The sequence below is a fragment of the Erpetoichthys calabaricus genome, chromosome 4, assembly GCF_900747795.2.
Source record: "Erpetoichthys calabaricus chromosome 4, fErpCal1.3, whole genome shotgun sequence".
Taxonomy (NCBI): domain Eukaryota; kingdom Metazoa; phylum Chordata; class Cladistia; order Polypteriformes; family Polypteridae; genus Erpetoichthys; species Erpetoichthys calabaricus.
Genome location: NC_041397.2, coordinates 299489597 through 299509299, shown reverse-complemented (window position 1 = coordinate 299509299; position 19703 = coordinate 299489597). Strand labels below are relative to the sequence as shown.

Sequence of the window (19703 nt, the reverse complement as noted above, 5' to 3'; positions counted from 1 at the left end):
CGTAAAACGAATAATCATAACGGTAACAGATTTGCGAATAAGTCATGATTTTAAAAGAACTCTTGCCTTATTGAATAACACAGACCAACCAGGTTTTATTATTCTGTCAATGGCTTACCATACTTTATTAAAGATTTCCGCTTTTTTTCTACATATTAGAAAGTTTTTTTAAGCACAAAGAGCCAAATTCATATGCAAAGAACCCTTCCCTGGAAGAAATGGTGCTTTGTCAAAGCAGTGGCTCTGCGAGGTTCTATCACAGGACTGACTCACACTGACTCTGGAATCACCAGCCTTGTTGGATTATTAAACAGACAGACCAGGCAGCAAAGGACCTGGTGGGTGGTTGCAGGAAAGTTCTGGGCTGTTAAGCCGACTCTGGAGTTGTAGGAGTGACTTATGTAACACCTGTTATTTCCAATAAGTTTGAAATAAATTCACAACTGAGAAATTATTCTGACTGGTTACCCTAACCCTAACAAGCATACCATTGGAGGAATGAGAACAAAAGTGAAATACCTGAAGATAAAGCCCACTGAGACGCAGGAAGAATATGCTAACCTAACTACACTCTTAAAATAAAGCTGCCAGAGCAGTTCTTTGGAGCATAGCCATAAGTGGCACCATTTTTGGTTTCCAAAAGACCCATCCATCATGAAGGTTCCAGAAAGAATCTTTATTTATTTAAATTTTTTGGCAGGGTCCATACAGTGAATAACCATGAATAGATGGTAAAAGATCTGTGAATTATGGGTCATGATTTGAAAAGGACTCTTGAGGCCAGGGCCGTCTTAACAGCATATATGAGCCCCTGGGAAAAGCCCCCCCCCCCCCCCAATAAACCCCCCCCCCCCACACACACACACACACACACAACCACTCAGCAAGTCACAACATACATAGATTAGCATGGGACCCCTGGACAACTGCCCAGCATGCCCATGTGTTAAGACGGCCCTGCTTGAGGCAAACATGACCAGTGAAACGTGTCCTGCAGCCCACCATACATTCAGGCTTTGGGTTTTTGTTCTACATGTTAGGAATTGTTTCAAAGCACAAAGACATATACAAAGAATGTGTTCTTCCAGAAGGAAATGGTGCTTTGTCAAGCAGTGGAACTACGAGGAACCACACAACCCAATAAAGAACCATAAAGTGCCATTAAAGAACCAGGATTTGGAAGAGTGTGTTGTGGGAAACACTTCCCTCTATTTTCAAATAAATCATTCTCAGAGACCAGATGAAAATACAGAACGATTCTTTGTTTGCGCATAGATATGTACAAATGTCTCAGTCCATGGAGTGAGGCCATCATTCATACATTTCATTCCCTTTTATCCATTTCTATTACCATTGCCTTATAATACAGCACATCACCTGACTCTTAATATGCAGAATTCTATCATTTCAACCAATCGTCTTTAACCACCAGTACCTTTGTATACATGTCGATTCTTCTATTATGCTAAGCACTGCTTCATTATTAGGGGTGAGTTTTCCCATTGATCTTATCACCCCTTCACACTCAGGGTGTTTGGACCTTCTCACTAGTTTGTTCTCACTTTTTTAAGGGGGTGTTCATTACACATCTACTTCTTTTTGACCATAGCGACTATCTTGGTGGCTCCTCTAGATTAGGCAAAAAGCCTTGAGTGCTCAAGCTGCGTTTAGTTAACCCTTTACTTACCTTCAGTCATTCTTCCTTATTCTTTTAATAACCCATTGTTACAACTTCATTCAAGTATATGCTTCTATTAAATTGTAAAAATGAAAAATTATCACGTAGTGATTAAAATTCCATTAGGTGCAAGATAAGCTCTGACAGTCTGCAACTCTGATTTGGATGAAGCAGGATGTGACAGTGTTATGTCATGTCATGTCATGTTATGTTATATTGATGAGTGGTGTAATGGTGAGTGCTGGAGTCCTGTGTGCAGTTCTGGTCACCACTGTAGAAGAAAGACACAGTAACACTTGAAGCTGTGCGACAGTGAGCAACCAAGTGCATCATGGGACTTAAGGACATGACCTAATGTGACTGACTCCGAGAATTAAACCTTTTTAGTGTCGAGCAGTGTGAGAGACCTAATCCAGGCCTTCAAAATCCTCAAAGGCATCGATAAAGTAGATTCAGCAACATCCTTTCATCTTAACAGTGAATCCCGTGGTTGAGGACAACAGTGTGAATTAAGGGGAGGTGCCAGGAAGCACTTCTTTAGATAGATAGATAGATAGATAGATAGATAGATAGATAGATAGATAGATAGATAGATAGATAGATAGATAGATAGATAGATAGATAGATAGATAGATAGATAGATAGATAGATAGATAGATAGATAGATAGATAGATATGAAAGGCACTACTTGATAGATAATAATAATAATTCATTACATAGATAGATGTTCTAATACACCTTCCTGTAAAACTGTGTTTTGCAGTGACCTTCAGCAAAAGTCCATCACTGGGAAATGCAGCAATTGATGTAATGCAAGAATGTTTTACTCCTGGACAATTGTGTATAGCATGTTCAAGAGTAAGCAGCACCAGTCAGGTCAGGTCAGGTTGGGGAGCATGTACTGGTACAGCGCATTGCCGCACCCACCACACGATGAATCAGCTCTGGATCTTGATTGGCAAAAGGCAGGCAGACACGCGGTCCAGTCCCACCCTCTGCAAATTACCCTCTATCTTCCACAGCCAGGTGTTATGTGGGAGTCCCCTTGGCCTGGTCCAGCCACTCAGGTCTTCAACAATGAGGATCTTACAAGTGGATCACCATCGGGGGAAACGCGCCACACGGCCGTAATGCCATAATTGACTGTTCCTCACAATGCAGGTAATGTGCCTCATTCAGGACTCCATGAGCAGCACAAAGTCAAACCAGCAGTACCCAAGGATTCTCCAAAGAGACACCATACTGAAGGAGTCCAGTCCTCGTCTGAGGTCACTGGATAGCGTCCATGTCCCGCAACCATATAGCGAAACAGGTAGCACCAGGACTCTAAAGACTTGGACCTTTGTCCTTTTGCATAGATATCGGGAGCACCACACTCCCCTTTCCAGTTACCTCATTATTTCAGCAACCTTTGACTGTCTCCTTTTATCTATCAATCATAGCCTAATCTTTATAGTGCCTTTCATATCTATCTTTTTTTTTTTTTTTAACTTGGCCAATGCCTTTATTCAAGGTGACTTGCAATGTATGAGATACAATTGGTTAAATTTCTTTTGGTTTTCCAATTGGAGCACAGGCAGGTCAAATGACTTGCTCAGGGTCACACAATGGTGTCAGTAGTGGGATCTGAACCCACAACCTCAAAGCCTTAACTATTAGAGCATATTGCCTACCAATAATATTAGTTCTTGGATAGAAAAATAATACTTCAAATATTGTATACAGAAAAGCCATTAGTTAGTTACATATTGTTTCTGATACCCCCAAGTAACCCACACCCCCACAAAACTCCTGGGTGACTAGGTAACACAACTAGAGACCCTATAAATCTATAAGACGTCAGAGAAAGTTAGGGAAGCCAGGTTGACTGGCACATAATGCCTGAGTTTCGTATTCCAGCTGGCCCTGGATGACACCCCTAACTGGTGCGCCTTCCTCACCAATTTGCTTCACTGCTACTTGTCAAGGTCTGAAATCCTGGATGCCATCTTTTCTTGCAGTCATTAACCTTAGCAAGTTGTGCTCTCTTGCAGGTGGTTGCCCTTGGTGACGTCCCAGATGGCACACTGGTAACTGTGATGGCAGGAAATGATGAGAACTATTCCGCCGAACTGCGCAATGCCACAGCTGCCATTAAGAATCAGGTGGCCCGCTTCAATGATCTGCGGTTTGTGGGTCGTAGTGGAAGAGGTGAGTGAAGACAAGATGGGATTGATTACATTTAGAGGGCAGAGGGAAGCACACAGTAGGATTTCATATTGGGATTGAGAGGTGGTGTTGACTAAACTTGAGTGGAGCTCTGCTACTTTGTGATATTTGACCCCCCCAGGAGTCAGGATGGAATACTGTAAAAACTACCTAATGCCAGGCTCATGTTACACAACTTTCAAAACTCTAAAAATTGCTGAACCGCTCACACTACAAGACATTCTTTTTAGTGATTAGATGTCATGTCGAAGTAGTGATGTGCACAGTATGTCCTGGTGAATGAAACAGTTTGCATAAAATTGAATTTGCAGCAAAACTCAGTGTTTTCCCTTACACAGGTTTATTAAATAAAATGGATTTTGCTTCCAGTCAAATTTGTTCCATGGACACAAGAAGAAAGGCATTTATATGCTGTCTGTAAACGTTTACGTGCTTTAATTCCATGTGCGCCTGGCTGACATTTACTAATTAAAAATAAATCTATTATAAAAAAAAAAAATCTTGGACGGCTTGGAAGGAGACGATACGTAATTTTCTCGGAGACACTTTATTGTCCCACGAGACAAGGCAGTGAGACAAAAGGACAGCTGCTATACAGGCTTTTAAATGATCGACGAGCAGTGCGACAAGCAGAACACGCAGCTCAGCAGCAGCAGCAAGCCAGCAGCTGATCCGACCGCATCTCCTTAGCGTGCGTTTAGCCCCTCCCCCCTCACAACGTGAGCAGCAGAAATGTGAAGTGGCTGGCACGTAGTGCACCCCTTGTGGACAAGTGAAGTGAGCTGGGGGCAAAGCCCCCTAGTAATAGGAAAAAATAAGTCACAGAGACTGTGCATATCCTCCACTAGGATAAGGCGATTGCTGAGTAATGTAGGATGGAGATTTAGCAGCAGTGGTGGCTTCCCACGTAGTGAGCTTTTCATTTGGAGGAAGCAGATGTGTTTTGGCGTGTCTTCTTGAGGAAAATATGTGGCATGTTAAATTTTTCAACATGGTAAAGTGACCAAGAGGCCTACATCTGTATACAGTATATAAAATGCTAAGGGTCGTGCCAGTCTGTCATATAATTACACTTGAAGCACTGGGGCCACAACCTGAATCTTGGTCCTAATCAAAATTGATAGCAGCAACCTCTGTAAAGTTATCGGGGTGTGCGTAATGTTTTATGGCATACCGCCCAGTTGGGTGATATGGAAAAAAGGAGAAGTATCTGGCTGCAGTCAGGACAGTTTTAGGCCTCCGACAAACCTGAGCTGTTCAGACACTATGAGGCCCGGATCTTCTTTGTATTCACGTGAGATACACGGTGACGTTTATTTTTACCACTTGTATAACAGGACAATTAAAAAATGTATTAATTGGATTCAGTAGACACTTTTAATGTGATGTGTTGCTTTACCTAGAAAAATTTTTCATCTTATTTTTTCGCAAAAATAAAGTTATGTTGACTTCTGAAAACATATATATCTCTCTATTATAAAAGAAAATCTTGAGACAAGACTTTTCCCCAGAGTATTTTTCAAGTCCCGTGAGACGAGACTATTGCCAAGAGATTTTTTCCAGTCCCGCCCTCCTCCCAACAATTTTCAAACACTCCCACGATCCACTCAACTCTCATTCGTGTGAATGGTTTTGTCAGACACAGTTCCTGTGCTCTCAGCTATTATAAATTTGTATGTTTTCCTCATTTTAAGTCGTTTATGAAAAGTCGTCAGTTTCATCCTTTAATAAAGCTTTTCTGGACAGTATTTTTAGGCAGACAATCTATTCGTTTCCTTCGATGTAGTCCATTTCTGGACAATAATTTTATATGTTCTAGGTGACGTATCAAAGACTAAGCAAAGAAGAAAGGGCAGCATGTTGAAAAGAGGCCCAAAAGCATTGGAGAGATAAGAATTCAAAAAAGAACAATAATAATCTAAGTGCAAAATCAGATAAAAGGGTAGTAATAATCAGCCCGGACCAAGTGGAACTGAAAACCTAGCAGGTCCAAGCAAGGTCTGAAATAAAAGACAAAGAGTAGAAGACAAAGTAGACATCGTAAAGAGGGTCAAAAATATTTGCAAGATACACATGCAGAGCACGTTAGAGATTATGAAAGTACTAAAATTCGAAAGTCTCCAAAAACTGATAGTAAAGATCACATTAGAGCTAACAAATGGAAATTATTACTCAGTGAAATAACGGAACAGCAAAAGAGATCAAATATATGGACATAGGTGATATGACAGAAGTATGTAGATATTGTTTGGCTTTAAAGTTTAAGTCAGAGACTTGTAGATCGTCGAATTTGTGTTGCTATCAGGGAAAAGTAGTGTTTCTTCCCAATGAAGAGGCGTATCCGCGAGAATTAAAAGATTTGTTGTTTGGTGAAAGTGAAATCCACATACACTACAGGCAAAATATCCGAATCTACAATAATCTGTTAGTGTTCACATCATTCAATGCTCAAAACGTAGATTTACATGATTCTGGACCATACGCTATGCGAATCTGTGGTCCCACAACAATTAGAGCAACTACAAGTTTAATTTTGAAAAAAACACAATTCGGTCAGGTTTATATTTATGATCACGGAGAAGCGATGTAACAAAGAATCAAAAGAGTTAAACGATCAGACGTATTAGAAATTCTACAGCCAAATACGTCCAAAAGTATCGTACTTTACACAAAATTTAACTGCAAAGCTCACCTCGGTTCTGGTGACATTACAGATGTTTCGACCTTAGACATGTGACCCGTGATTGCCATCATGTAAATAATAAAATGGAAAAATAAAATAATTACAAATGAGTTTCGAGCACTAAAACATACAGAAATTAACATGTACTGTGACAGGCGGGGCACAAAGAAATTTTCGTAACCGTAAAATACCAATGGGAATGATCACTTGAAGTTTTTCATTGGGAGATTTTAAAATCTCAGATGCTGACGTTTATACATTCATGTTGATGAAATCATATGTTGCCCGTTTTTGTCCATTTTTCCTCTTAACAACATAGCAGAAAAGGCGGCACCCATGAAAGAAAGCTACAACACCATTGGAGAATGTAGCTCACTTTCAAAATAATTAAAAACATGTTTCTATTTTAGGAAAATGGATTGTTTGGTCTTCAAAATCCTGGAAATGATGTTTGAAAATATTTAAAAGACCAAGGAACAGTCAGTCAGTCAGTCATTGTCCAACCCGCTATATCATAACACAACAAAGCTCGACAGTCCTGTGCACTCACGTATAAGTCGGGTCTTGAAACCCGAAAAATCGATCATAAAATCAGACCCCGACTTATACGCCCGTTCAAAAATGTGACACATTTTTTTTACATCTTTTTGCCTCCTCCAATCTCACATCAGTTTCTCAGATGCTTCAAATTTTGTTGCAGCAGCGCAGTTACCACTTTCTTTCGCTACTTCAACGACGTTTAATTTAAAACCAGTTTCATATTTTCTTCTGATTGAACGCTCCATCGTAGATAAGTAATGCTCCTACGATAAAGGTGTATAAGGGTGTGAGATATACAAATCAGTGCAAACTTCACTTTGGAATAGTTTGGGTATTACCGTGTGGTCATGTAGGCACAACACATAGAAAACAAAGGCCGTGTGCTCCATGGTTACTCCCTCAGGTGGGCTTAGCATATCATAATCTCTTGGTTTTCCGCATTTGACTTATACGAGCGACATTATAAAATACCGGAAATCATACAATAAATCACATCCCGACTTATCCACGGGAGATCTTATTCGAGAGTATATACGGTAATTCCGCCAGAATAACATCAAGTCAAGTTTTGAAGGACCCTAAAGTCCTACCACACTACTTGGTCACTTACTCCATGTGTCTGTGGTTCTTTGAGGATAAACTTCCTAATGTTTGCGTGAACTTTACCTTTAACTTCCTTAGCGTTAGAGCCGAGCGTCACTCGGGATGTAAAAGTACCAAAACTGTTAGTGCCGAGTGTTGCTCGGGAAACGGCATAGGCGTGTCTCGTGTAAGTGACAGATTCAAGTGTCACCCGGGCAACGGTGCAGACACGTCTCATCCTAGCCTCATAATGGCGTCTCGTAAGAAGAGTTTTTCAGCAGCGCAGGTGTTGCGCGCTCTTAACGGTGATTACAAGCAGCAATGACGACGTGAATCTGCCTTCAGACAGTGAGACTGAAATCGAAAGTGACTGTGATGAGTCCAAAAGTGACGCACGTGTGCTGTTCATCGGTCTGGAACGAAAATCCACAAGGAGTCCCAACTGTGCCGTTGCATTGTGTATTTCACTGTGCTTCAAGATATACCATACAGAAGACAGATTTTTGACTGTATATATAGTATTAGCATTATTATTATTGGTATCATTATTGTACTTTCTACACTTGTGACGTACTTTTAGTGTCTTGCACGTTTTACAGTAGAAATATGAGATTTAATAAATACAATTTTTTTCGATGAAAAAATGCAACGCTAAGGATGTTAACAAGTCTCAAACTGTGTCCCTGTGTTCTTGATGAACTCATTTTAACGTCACACTCTCGTTCCACCAAACTAATTCCTTACATAATTTGAAACACTTCAATCAGGTCTCTTCTTAATCTCCTTATGATACTTACAAGTAAGTAGTTTGTTCTAATCGTTCTATAGAGTGCCCTGCTAATTTTCCTATCTGCTCCTCTCCTTTTCAACCCGTATCCCTGTAGACATGTGTGTCAAAGTTACTTGGAAATTGTATATGAACCTTCTGTGCATTTGGGGGTATGAGTGGACCCTGCTTGTGGTGGGCTGGCACCCCTTCCAGAGATGGTGCCCACATTGCTCCTGATGCTGGCAAGACAGGTTCCATCAACTTAACCAGCCTGTTCTGGTTTAAGTGAATTTGACAATAATTGAACACAATGCTTTATCGAGAATGGCCAGAACTGTCTGCATCTTCTGACGATTCAACAACCTCGGGGTGGGGAGGACTGAATAACCACCAGCCGAGATGAAAGAGGCAAGTCGGCCGTCTTAAATTATCAGGGCAATCTCAGATTTAGCTGGAGGATTACACACACGCAGGCATCAAAGACACAGTATTGTGTGTAGCGATGCAGCAACAGATTATCAGATTTTATTTACATGCTTATTTTATATTATAGCACCTTTCATAGTCAGTCATGGTAATGTCTTAAAAAAGTGATTAAAAAGAAAACTAATGGGTCTGCATCATAGGCAGATATAATGCAAAGTCACGTGGCATCTGGGTGTTCTGCGGACGAGCTTGGCACCAAAACCCATTAAATTATACCCTGTCTGACATTCATTAATAACCTGAAAGTAGAGAGTCAGGTTTCTCAAAAGCACATCACTAGTCTCCAAGGCCCCGAAGGCTGGAAGGATGATATTACAGGATCAAGCGGTGAGAAGTTTGTAATAAAGATTCCCTAAATAAGGAAAAGGAGCCTGACTGCCCGAGCACTTTATGAGGTGAAGAGCTAACAAGGGGCTTGGAATAATGAGTAGAGCAATGCGGGCAAAAGGGAAACAAGAGGACTATTGTTTCTGCTTTAGCGCCTCTCATCCCAGTTATCCGACAATAAACAAATTGTGTATGTGATTGTATTGTATGGGGTGGAGAAGGTCCATGGGGTCTTTATTGGTACGCGTGTAGAGTGCACTGAAATTCTTACTTGAATGTGCTAATGAATAGAGAGTGGAGCTACCTTACCTCAGAACCTCTGTCTTCCTCACCTGGACAGACAAGTGACGGAGCGCAGGTCTGAGCCACTCTCAGTGTGGCGCCTGCACATTCTCCCTGTGTCTGTGGGGTCTTCTCTGGGAATTCCAGAAGATGTCCAGGACACGTTGATTTGGGACTCCAAAATGCGTCACTGTCAGTGACTGGGTGCTGGGGAGGACTGGATCCCGCTCTGGGTCTGGCTCAAATCGCCCACCACCATACAGTTGGATTGGGTAGGCTCAGTAAATGGATGAATGCCCAACCATTAAGGAATTTAAGAATGTGTGGGCAAAAAATTAATTCACTTATGTATTTATTGATGAATGGGTGAAAAGTCAATGAGTGAGTGAGTGAGTGAGTGAGTGAGTGAGTGAGTGAGTGAGTGAGTGAGTGAGTGAGTGAGTGAGTGAGTGAGTGAGTGAGTGAGTGAGTGAGTGAGTGAGTGAGTGAGTGAGTGAGTGAGTGAGTGAGTGAGTGAGTGGATAAAGAGTGTATTGGTTAATGTACCAATGTATAGGTAAAGAATGGTGGCACAGCGGCTGATGGTACTGGGTGACTCACATCCTCAGAAACCCAAGTCCCCGGTATCTTCCTGACCATACACTTGGATTCAAGAAACTTCAAAAAACATATGGATGGTCACTGGGTCTGAAAAATAAAAGAATGAGTGAAATTCCCGAGGATAGTTTGGTGACACAGCAAATAATTCTGCTATCCTATATCAGCAGAGACCAAGGTCTCCTGTCTCTGTGCAACCCTGCAGTCGACTAAGGGAGTTCAGAAAATGAAAGGATCAATGGACAGAGCGATAGGTTTAGAAATCGAATTGAATGAATGAATTATATAAGGCTAGCATGATGGCATTGTAGCAGATTCCACTGCCTTATATTAGCAGAGACCAAGGTCCCCCATCTCTTTGCACCCCCTGCAATTGACTAAATGGGATTAGAGAATGAAACGTTGATGGATGGATTTGGAAAAAGAATGAGTGAATGAATGAATGTATAAGGGTAATGTGGTGACACTGTATGTAGCTAAGTCTGCTGCCTCACTTCAGCAGAGACCAAGGGCCACCTTCTCTGTGCAACCCTGTATTTTACTAAATGAGTGCAGAAGATGAAAGATCAATGGATGGATGAATTGGTTTGGAGAATTAATTATTGATTGATTGGTGTTATAAGATAATATGGTGGCACTCTAGCTGCCCTTCATCTCTGTTCCCCCCTCAATCGACTAAGTAGGTTCAGAAAATGAAAGAATCAATAGATGGATAGACAAGTGAGTTTGGAAAATTAACGATTGAATTGTATGGGGTTAGCGTGGTGGCACTGTGGCTACTTCTACTGCTTTACATCTCCTGGGTCTGAGCTTCCAGGTTTCTTCTGAACCCTACATTTGGATTAAGCTGGTTCAAATAAATGAAAGGAGCAATGAATGGGAGGACTGGTTTGGAAATTAAAACGATTTGATTGAATGTGGTGCCACAGTGGTAGTGCTGCAGCCTCCCATCTCCAGAGATGTATGTCCCAAGTCTCTGTGTGGATCTACATTTGTTACATTTGGATTTAGCAGTTGCAGAAATGAGTAGCACTTTCATCTGAATTTTGATAATATTTTGCAGAATTTGGGAGAACTGGGATTGGTGAACTATGTTGTGGTTGACGGGCTTGTTTTTATCAAAAACATTCTTAAGTTCTTAAAGTTTGACTGAATGAATGGACAGATAGATGATCTTAGGAAATTAATGATATTAATGTTAAAAGAGCAGCACAGTGCCTCAGTGGCTAGCTATGTGGCAGTTGCAGAAACTGAGGCCCTGTGAATTCAGAATAGGTGGGTTCAGAAAGTGAACAGAAGAATACATGGATGTATGGGAGAGTGGAAGAAATGAATGAATGAATGAATGAATGAATAAATGGGGGCGGCATGGTGCCACAGTGGTCAGTGCTGATATAGGAAATGAATAAATGGGAACAGCATGGTACAACAGTATACAGTGCTGCTGCCTTATGAATGAATGAATGAATGAATGGGGGCATCATAGCACCACAGTGGTCAGTGCTGATATAGGAAATGAATGAATGAATAAATGGGGACGGAATGGTACAACAGTATACAGTCCAGATGCCTTATGAACGAACGAACGAACGAACGAACGAACGAAAGAACGAATGGAGACAGCATGGTACACCAGTATCCACCGCCGCTGCCTTATGAATAAACGAATGAATGAATGAATGAATGGGGACAGCATGGTGCCACAGTGGTCAGTGCTGATATAGGAAATGAATGAATGAATAAATGGAGACGGCATGGTACAACAGTATACAGTGCCGCTGCCTTATGAATGAGTGAGTGAATGAATGAATGAATGAATGAATGGGGGCAGCATGGCACCACAGTGGTCAGTACAGATATAGGAAATGAATGAATGAATAAATGGGGACGGAATAGTACAACAGTATACAGTCCAGATGCCTTATGAATGAACAAACGAACGAACGAACGAACGAACGAACGAATGGGGACAGCATGGTACACCAGTATCCAGTGCCACTGCCTTATGAATGAAAGAATGAATGAATGAATGAATGAATGAATGAATGGGAACAGCATGGTGCCACAGTGGTCAGTGCTGATATAGGAAATGAATGAATGAATAAATTGAGACGGCATGGTACAACAGTATACAGCGACGTTGCCTTATGAATGAATGAATGAATGAGTGAATGAATGAATGGGGGCAGCATGGCGCCACAGTGGTCAGTGCTGAAATAGGAAATGAATGAATGAATAAATGGAGATGGCATGGTACAACATTATCCAGTGCCGCTGTCATGAATGAATGAATGGTTAGGGAGAACACCCAATTTTCCCTTGATATATCAAAATCTACCAAGTCTTAATATTTTTGTTTGAATTTTTATTATGTGTTCCATTTCGGCTCATGAAATGTGACCCTGTTCTAATGAAGATGAGCCACTGGTGGTTCTGTAAGTTTTATTCCCACAGGTCACGGCACTAATTGCCAGCGTCACGTTGTGTACACGCAGTGGTGCGTTTCTTGTGGACAGTTTATTTTTGAATCTGCAGTTTACAAGAACGTCCTTTGGCAGTATCAATGGAGAAGTTTGAAGAAGGTCGTAATAGTCATTTCCGAAAAAAAAAAAAAAAAAATCAAAAAAATGCCCTCTTCCCTTGCGGTCTCGATACATTGGTCCAACTGAATGAAACCTGTGTTTGCAGATGATGTGTCGTAGACTCTCTACATTGGCTCATAGAGCATGTGACAACATAAAACAAGAAGCTGGGACCTCACACCACCTCTTGTAACATTCAGTTTCAAACAATGGGGGCCTTTCTTCAGCAATAAGAGTATATCAAAACAGTCACATCTGTAACAAGTGTATTAAATCATGTGTTGAAAATGTCCAAATAGTGTTATGGGTGCCGAGTTGCATTACGACAAACATGCAGATTTATGATGAACTGCAATAAAGGTCTGCTCTGAGCCCAGCACTCAGTGAAAAGCACCACACAAGAGAGAATGGAGTGCCGAACGCTGAACGCTGATACAACGTTAGTGATTTGTCGTATCAAAAATATTAAAGTCTCTCCCCGCCTTCTACTTACATAACAGAAGTGCGAAAACAAAATGTTCATTTTGGGGATGCACTGTGACCCTGATAAGCAGCAATAAGATGGATTGGTGGATGAATGGATGCAACTTTGAAGTCCTTTACTTCCCTTTCATGTTGTGCAAAGTAGTGTGATTGATGCCTTTAAATTGACATGGTGTGAATAAGCACGATTCTACAGTATGTCCCATAATGCATGGTGGTCCTGATGCTGCCGGCATATATCCTTATTTTTCACAACTCTGTAATGAAATAATGTTAGTCAGTCATTGTCCAACCTGGTATATCCTAACTACAGGGTCACAGGGACTGGCTGGAGCCAATCCCAGCCAACACAGGGCACAAGGCAGGGACAAAACCCGGGCAGGGCGCCAGCCAGCCCACTGCAGGATACCAACATGTGTATTTTGTATGCTTTCCTCTGTCACACTTCTGATAGCCGCTACTGACGGCAAACAGATCCCCAGTACAACCAAACGAAACACCAGCAGACTGGACGTGTGCAGTAGGGCAGGTCTGAGCTGTTTTTGCTCATGTGGGAAAACATCAGCAAGCTGCTTTTGCTTCATGAAGTCTTTCCAGCGGCTTGAGTACGGGACACACACACACCCACACACCAAGCACACACATTAGGGACAATTTAGGATTGCCAATGCACCTAACCTACATGTCTTTGGACTGTGGGAGGAAACCGGAGCACCTGGAAGAAACCCACGCAGACAGGGGAAGAACATGCAAACTCCATGCAAGGAGGACCCGGGACACGAACCCAGGTCTCCTTACTGCGAGGTAGCAGTGCTACCACTGTGCCACCATGCCGCCCTAAAACGGTACATGAGATGGAAATTGAAAGACGAGTTTTGTGATCAGCAGGCCAAAAGTCTATGTTGTCCTGTGTCTTCTGTGACAAGAACACCATGCTCGGTTTAGCAGTTTTACTTGCAAGCAGGTAGCTAGAAGTTGATAATAGAAAGAAGAAGAAAATAACTTCTATTAAGCCTGTAAACTAAAGGCTAGTTTGGAATTTGGAGACCACCCATTGCATGACAGATTATCATCACTTTGTAGAAAGAAATGCCAACTGAGCTTGTATTCCTTAAATGCTGCAGCACTTTCCTTACAGAGTAGACATGCAGTCTTTTGTCCCACCCTTTAGATAGATGGCACTTTATTTGTCCCCAGGGAAAATTTGGCATTTTACAGAAGCGCAGTAAATAAGTAAATATTGTTATATCGTGACAACAGAATGATTAAAAGAAAGGAAACTTCTGACTTGGCTAAAGATAAAAGAGCAGCCGCCGTCACAGTGAGGCATTCTAAAGGCGTTTGGCCGTTAGCAAGATGGAGCCCCGGTACTTGTTCTTGACACGCTCCTGCTGGATAATTCATTGGCTGAAAGCACTCAGTGTCAGTGTGCCAAGTACTTGTACAGTCATATGAAAAAGTTTGGGAACCCCTCTTAATTCTTTGGATTTTTGTTTCTCATTGGCTGAGCTTTCAAAGTAGCAACTTCCTTTTAATATCTGACATGCCTTATGGTAAAAGTAGTATTCCAGCAGTGACATTAAGTTTATCGGATTAACAGAAAATATGCAATATGCATCATAACAAAATTAGACAGGTGCATAAATTTAGGCACCTCAACAGAGATATGACATCAATACTTAGTTGAGCCTCCTTTTCTAAATATAGCCTTTGATGAGTGTCTGATTCTGGATGGCGGTATTGTTGACCATTCTTCCATACAAAATCTCCAGTTCAGTTAAATGTGATGGCTGCCGAGCATGGACAGCCTGCTTCAAATCATCCCATAGATTTTCGATGATATTCAAGTCAGGGGACTGTGACAGCCATTCCAGAACATTGTACTTCTCCCACTGCATGAATGCCTTTGTAGGTTTCGAACTGTGTTTTGGGTCATTGTCTTGTTGGAATATCCAACCCCTGCGTAACTTCAACTTTGTGACTGATGCTTGAACATTATCCTGAAGAATGTGTTGATATTGGGTTGAATTCATCCGACCCTCGACTTTAACAAGGTCCCACAGCGTGATGGAACCTCCACCAAATTTGACAGTAGGTAGCAGGTGTTTTTCTTGGAATGCAGTGTTCTTCTTCTGCCATGCAAAGCGCTTTTTGTTATGACCAAATAACTCAATTTTTGTCTCATCAGTCCAAAGTACTTTGTTCCAAAATGAATCTGGCTCGTCTAAATGAGCATTGGCATACAACAAGCGACTCTGTTTGTGACGTGAGTGCAGAAAGGGCTTCTTTCTCATCACCCTGCCATACAGATGTTCTTTGTGCAAATTGCGCTGAATTGTAGAGCGATGTCCAGATACACCATCTGCAGCAAGATGTTCTTGCAGGTCTTTGGAGGTGATCTGTGGGTTGTCTGTAACCATTCTCACAATCCTGCCCATATGCCGCTCCTGTATTTTTCTTGACCTGCCAGACCTGCTGGGTTTAACAGCAACTGTGCCTGTGGCCTTCCATTTCCTGATTCCATTCCTTACAGTTGAAACTGACAGTTTAAACCTCTGAGATCGCTTTTTGTAGTCTTCTCCTAAACCAGGATACTGAACAATCTTTGTTTTCAGATCTTTATAGAGTTGCTTTGAGGATCCCATGCTGTCATTCTTCAGAGGAGAGTCAAAGAGAAGCACAACTTGCAATTGACCCCCTTAAATACCTTTATATCTCATGATGGGACACACCTGTCTATGAAGTTCAAGGCTTAATGAGCTAATCAAACCAATTTGGTGTTGTAAGTAATCAGCATTGAGCAGTGACAGGCATTCAAGTCAGCAAAATGACAAGGAGGACACATTTGTGCACAGCCAGTGTTTCACATTTGATTTGATTTCTTACAACTAAATACAGCTTCACTAAAAATCTTTGTTCAGAAAACACCCGAGTACTCCGATGTTCCTAGGAAATGAAAGACATACCACTGTTATCTTTTTTGTTAAAAGGAGAGTCAATTATTATACAGGCCGAGAGGGGTTCCCAAACTTTTTCATATGAACTGTGTATAGTATAGTAGCAGTAGTAATATATAATATTTAGTATATAGTGCACCACCTTCATATCCACTCCCTGACCTCTGGTAGAGGCCTTTTTGTGTAATGAAACTCAATCACCTTTTCCTTGGTTTTGCTGATGTTCAGTTGCAGACAGTTCTCAATGTTCTCCCCCTGACTCCTCATCGCCCCGTCAAAGATTAGACAAAAGAGTGTTCAATAAGGTTTGGGGCAGCCATCCGTATAATTTTTCCCTGCTGCAAAAGTGTTGAATAAAGAGTACATATGTGTACAGGTTCGAGTCCAAAACAGAACTGACTTGATGAGTCAAACATGGTGGTTTTACAGGAGAGTAGAGGAAGTGAGGTCATCAGGGCCGGAACCGGAAGTGAGGTCAATGAGAACAGGTGGAATTCCCCAATAGAAAGAGGGAAAGGATCAGCACACTCCGCCACCCCCTGGTCTGGCGTGGAATTACCCTCATTCAGGCCCTTTAGCTACATCCCAATGCACATGTGTGTGACACCCCTTACCGATACACTCCATTAGTGCGTAATCATCTGCGAGTGACATAACCCTATCTATCTATCTATCTATCTATCTATCTATCTATCTATCTATCTATCTATCTATCTATCTATCTATCTATCTATCTATCTATCTATCTATCTATCTATCTATCCTGCTGTTATATTTACAGTCTGAGATGGTGACAGGCCTGTTCCTTGTGGTCCTCCAGTGTTGCTCACACAGTCCTTGAGCCTCACAATCTATGATCTGCCCAACAGATAATCAATCCACAGGCCCATCCGCCTTTGTGAAAGCAAATTTTGCAGTCCACGTTGGGCCTTCTCCGTTCACAGTCAACTCTCTGCTTCTTCACTCTGCTTATTTTGGTGCAGAGTTTAATGGACCCATCTCTACATGGTGTGACCAAAATGTGTGCAACTCGACCTTAAATGAAAGTCTGCAATGAGCTCCCTAATCACGTCTGACGTTTTTGATTTATAATTTCAGACGGTGGAGCAGAAGGGGTATATCAAGGAAAAATGTTTCTTTGTCCCAAGCATTATGGGCAGTGTAGCATTATGCATGATAAACGAATGGTTTGAAAACACAGTATTGGCATTCTACCTTTCAACAATGTAAAGTGACTTGTACACAGATGTCTATTGATAGATTGAACTGATTACAGTAGTGTTAGCACAGCAGTAAAAAGTGAATGGCAGTCTGATGGATAAATGAGTGTTGATGGACTGTTGACGGGTTTTTGATAACGTGTAAGTGTAACCATTTTAAATTAGAGCAGGGTAAGGCGACTGATTGCTTGAATGAAGGTGGGCAGATGTCAAATCTGTTACCTGCTGTCCCTTTCTCTCCATTTGCTGACCGTCACTGTTCTTTTTTTGAAACAGGTAAAAGCTTCACCCTGACCATCACGGTATTTACAAACCCTCCTCAGGTGGCCACGTACCACAGAGCTATCAAAATCACAGTGGACGGTCCACGAGAGCCCAGACGTGAGTATATTTTTCTCTTATTGCTTTCTGCACCACCCGACTCACACTGCACCCAACCTCCTTGGCCCCTCCTACAGAGCCTATGGGAAGGGGGACCCACATTGTCTCTTCGGGCTGTGCCCGGCAAAGCCCCATGGGTGCAGGCCCGGCCACCAGGCGCTCACCATCGAGCCCCACCTCCAGGCCTGGCTTCAGAGGGAGGCCCTGGTGACCCTCATCCGGGCGAGGGAAAACGGCATCCAAATTTCTTAATCATCATAGGAGGTTTTCTGAACCGCTCTTTGTCTCGTCCCTCACCTAGGACCGGTTTGCCTTAGGTGACTCTACCAGGGGCATAAAGCCCCCGAAAACAGAGCTCCTAGGATCACTGGGACACACAAACCCCTCCAGCACGATAAGGTGGCGGCTCGAGGAGGAGGAGAGGAGTCAGATGAGGTGGCTCGGGCATCTGATCAGGTTGCCTCCTGGACGCCTTCCTGGTGAGGTGTTCCGGACACATTTAACTAGGAGGAGGCCCCGGGGAAGACCCAGGACTATGTCTCTCAGCTGGCCTGGGAACACCTCGGGATTCCCCTGGAAGAGCTAGTAGAAGTGGCCGGGGAGAGAGAAGTCTGGGCATCTCTGCTCAAGCTGCAGTCCCCACGACCCGATCTCAGATAAACAGAAGAAGATGGAGGATGCTTTCTGCACTTGATGGTCATATAGCCAGGAGGAAAGTCAAAAGCCTGCCAGACTCAAAACAGTAATACTATTTTCAGCCGACACATGGATAAGGCATTTCAGAGAATATTAAAATGTGAAGCACGTTACGAGTCACACATTGTGCACGCTGAAGGATAGTATTACACCAAGGATATTAACAGTTGAGTCATCTCGAGAGGAGTCTACTGTTTTGCCTTTGGCAGCCGCACATTATTGTTCTGGTTTTGCTAATGTTCACTGAAATGCACATATAGTATGTGTGCATGAGACCCTAGTGCGCACTACAGGCAGAGTGGTGACTCTGAGGCTAGAAATCTGCATTGACAATCGGAAGATTGCCGGTTTGAATCCCGTAAATGCCAATAGGGACTCTGCTCTGTTGGGCCCTTGAGCAAGGCCCTTAACCTGCAATTGCTGAGCGCTTTGAGTAGTGAGAAAAGCGCTATATAAATGCAAAGAATTATATACCAGCATACCGGTATATGTGTAGGGACACAGGCTCTCCAGCATGTTCTTCTTCCTTAGAGGCTCCAGGCTCGGAGTGCTGGCTACAGACTTGCATTCACGACACTCTTTGACCCTGTACCTTTACATTGTGCTATTCCAGCAGATCATATTTTATATATATATATTATGAAATACATTCTCAGTCCAGAGTTTTAATCCAATTCAGGGTGTTCAGGAAATAAGCTTCAATTGGGAGCCAGTCAGACATGGAGGACACACACATACACACACACAGACACACACATACACACGTGCAATCTTTTAATTTAGTCTGATTGAGCATAAATGTTCACCTATGAGTTCAGGGAGCTAAACAGTCAAAACCAACACAGCATTATAAAAAGAAATACATTATAAAGACAAACCACAACGTGGAAACAGAAACAGAGAAGTCAAGTCAAGTGTATTGGGCTGTGCAAATTCTTACTTACATGTCTCCTCAGAGCGGTTGGCGATAACACAATACTAATAAAAGAAACACACACACACGCAAATCTATTAAATAATTCTGCACTACATACAAAACAATATAAATATATTTCATCAAGTATATTGTGTACATATTTTGGGGTCACTTTTTTGGAAGCCCGAAACCAGAAAAAAAAAAAAAAAAACGGCTAGGCCAAACATATTAGAAAAAGAAGGGGGGGACTTATTACAATAAAGAAATAATAAAACAGAAAAGGTCAGGATACAAATGAAAGGAGATTTAATGAGC

The 19703-nt window shown here is 42.1% G+C and overlaps 1 protein-coding gene across 3 annotated transcripts in view; it reads left to right on the top strand.

The window, feature by feature from the left end:
- The window catches only part of runx1 (RUNX family transcription factor 1), a 301136-nt gene that overhangs the window by 216376 nt on the left and 65057 nt on the right, over window positions 1–19703 (top strand). For all 3 annotated transcript variants that reach the window (XM_051927227.1, XM_051927228.1, XM_028800922.2), the window contains exons 3-4: window positions 3713–3869; window positions 17672–17776. In XM_051927227.1, the coding sequence (XP_051783187.1) occupies window positions 3713–3869; window positions 17672–17776 (262 nt within the window). The remainder of the gene's footprint in view (window positions 1–3712; window positions 3870–17671; window positions 17777–19703) is intronic.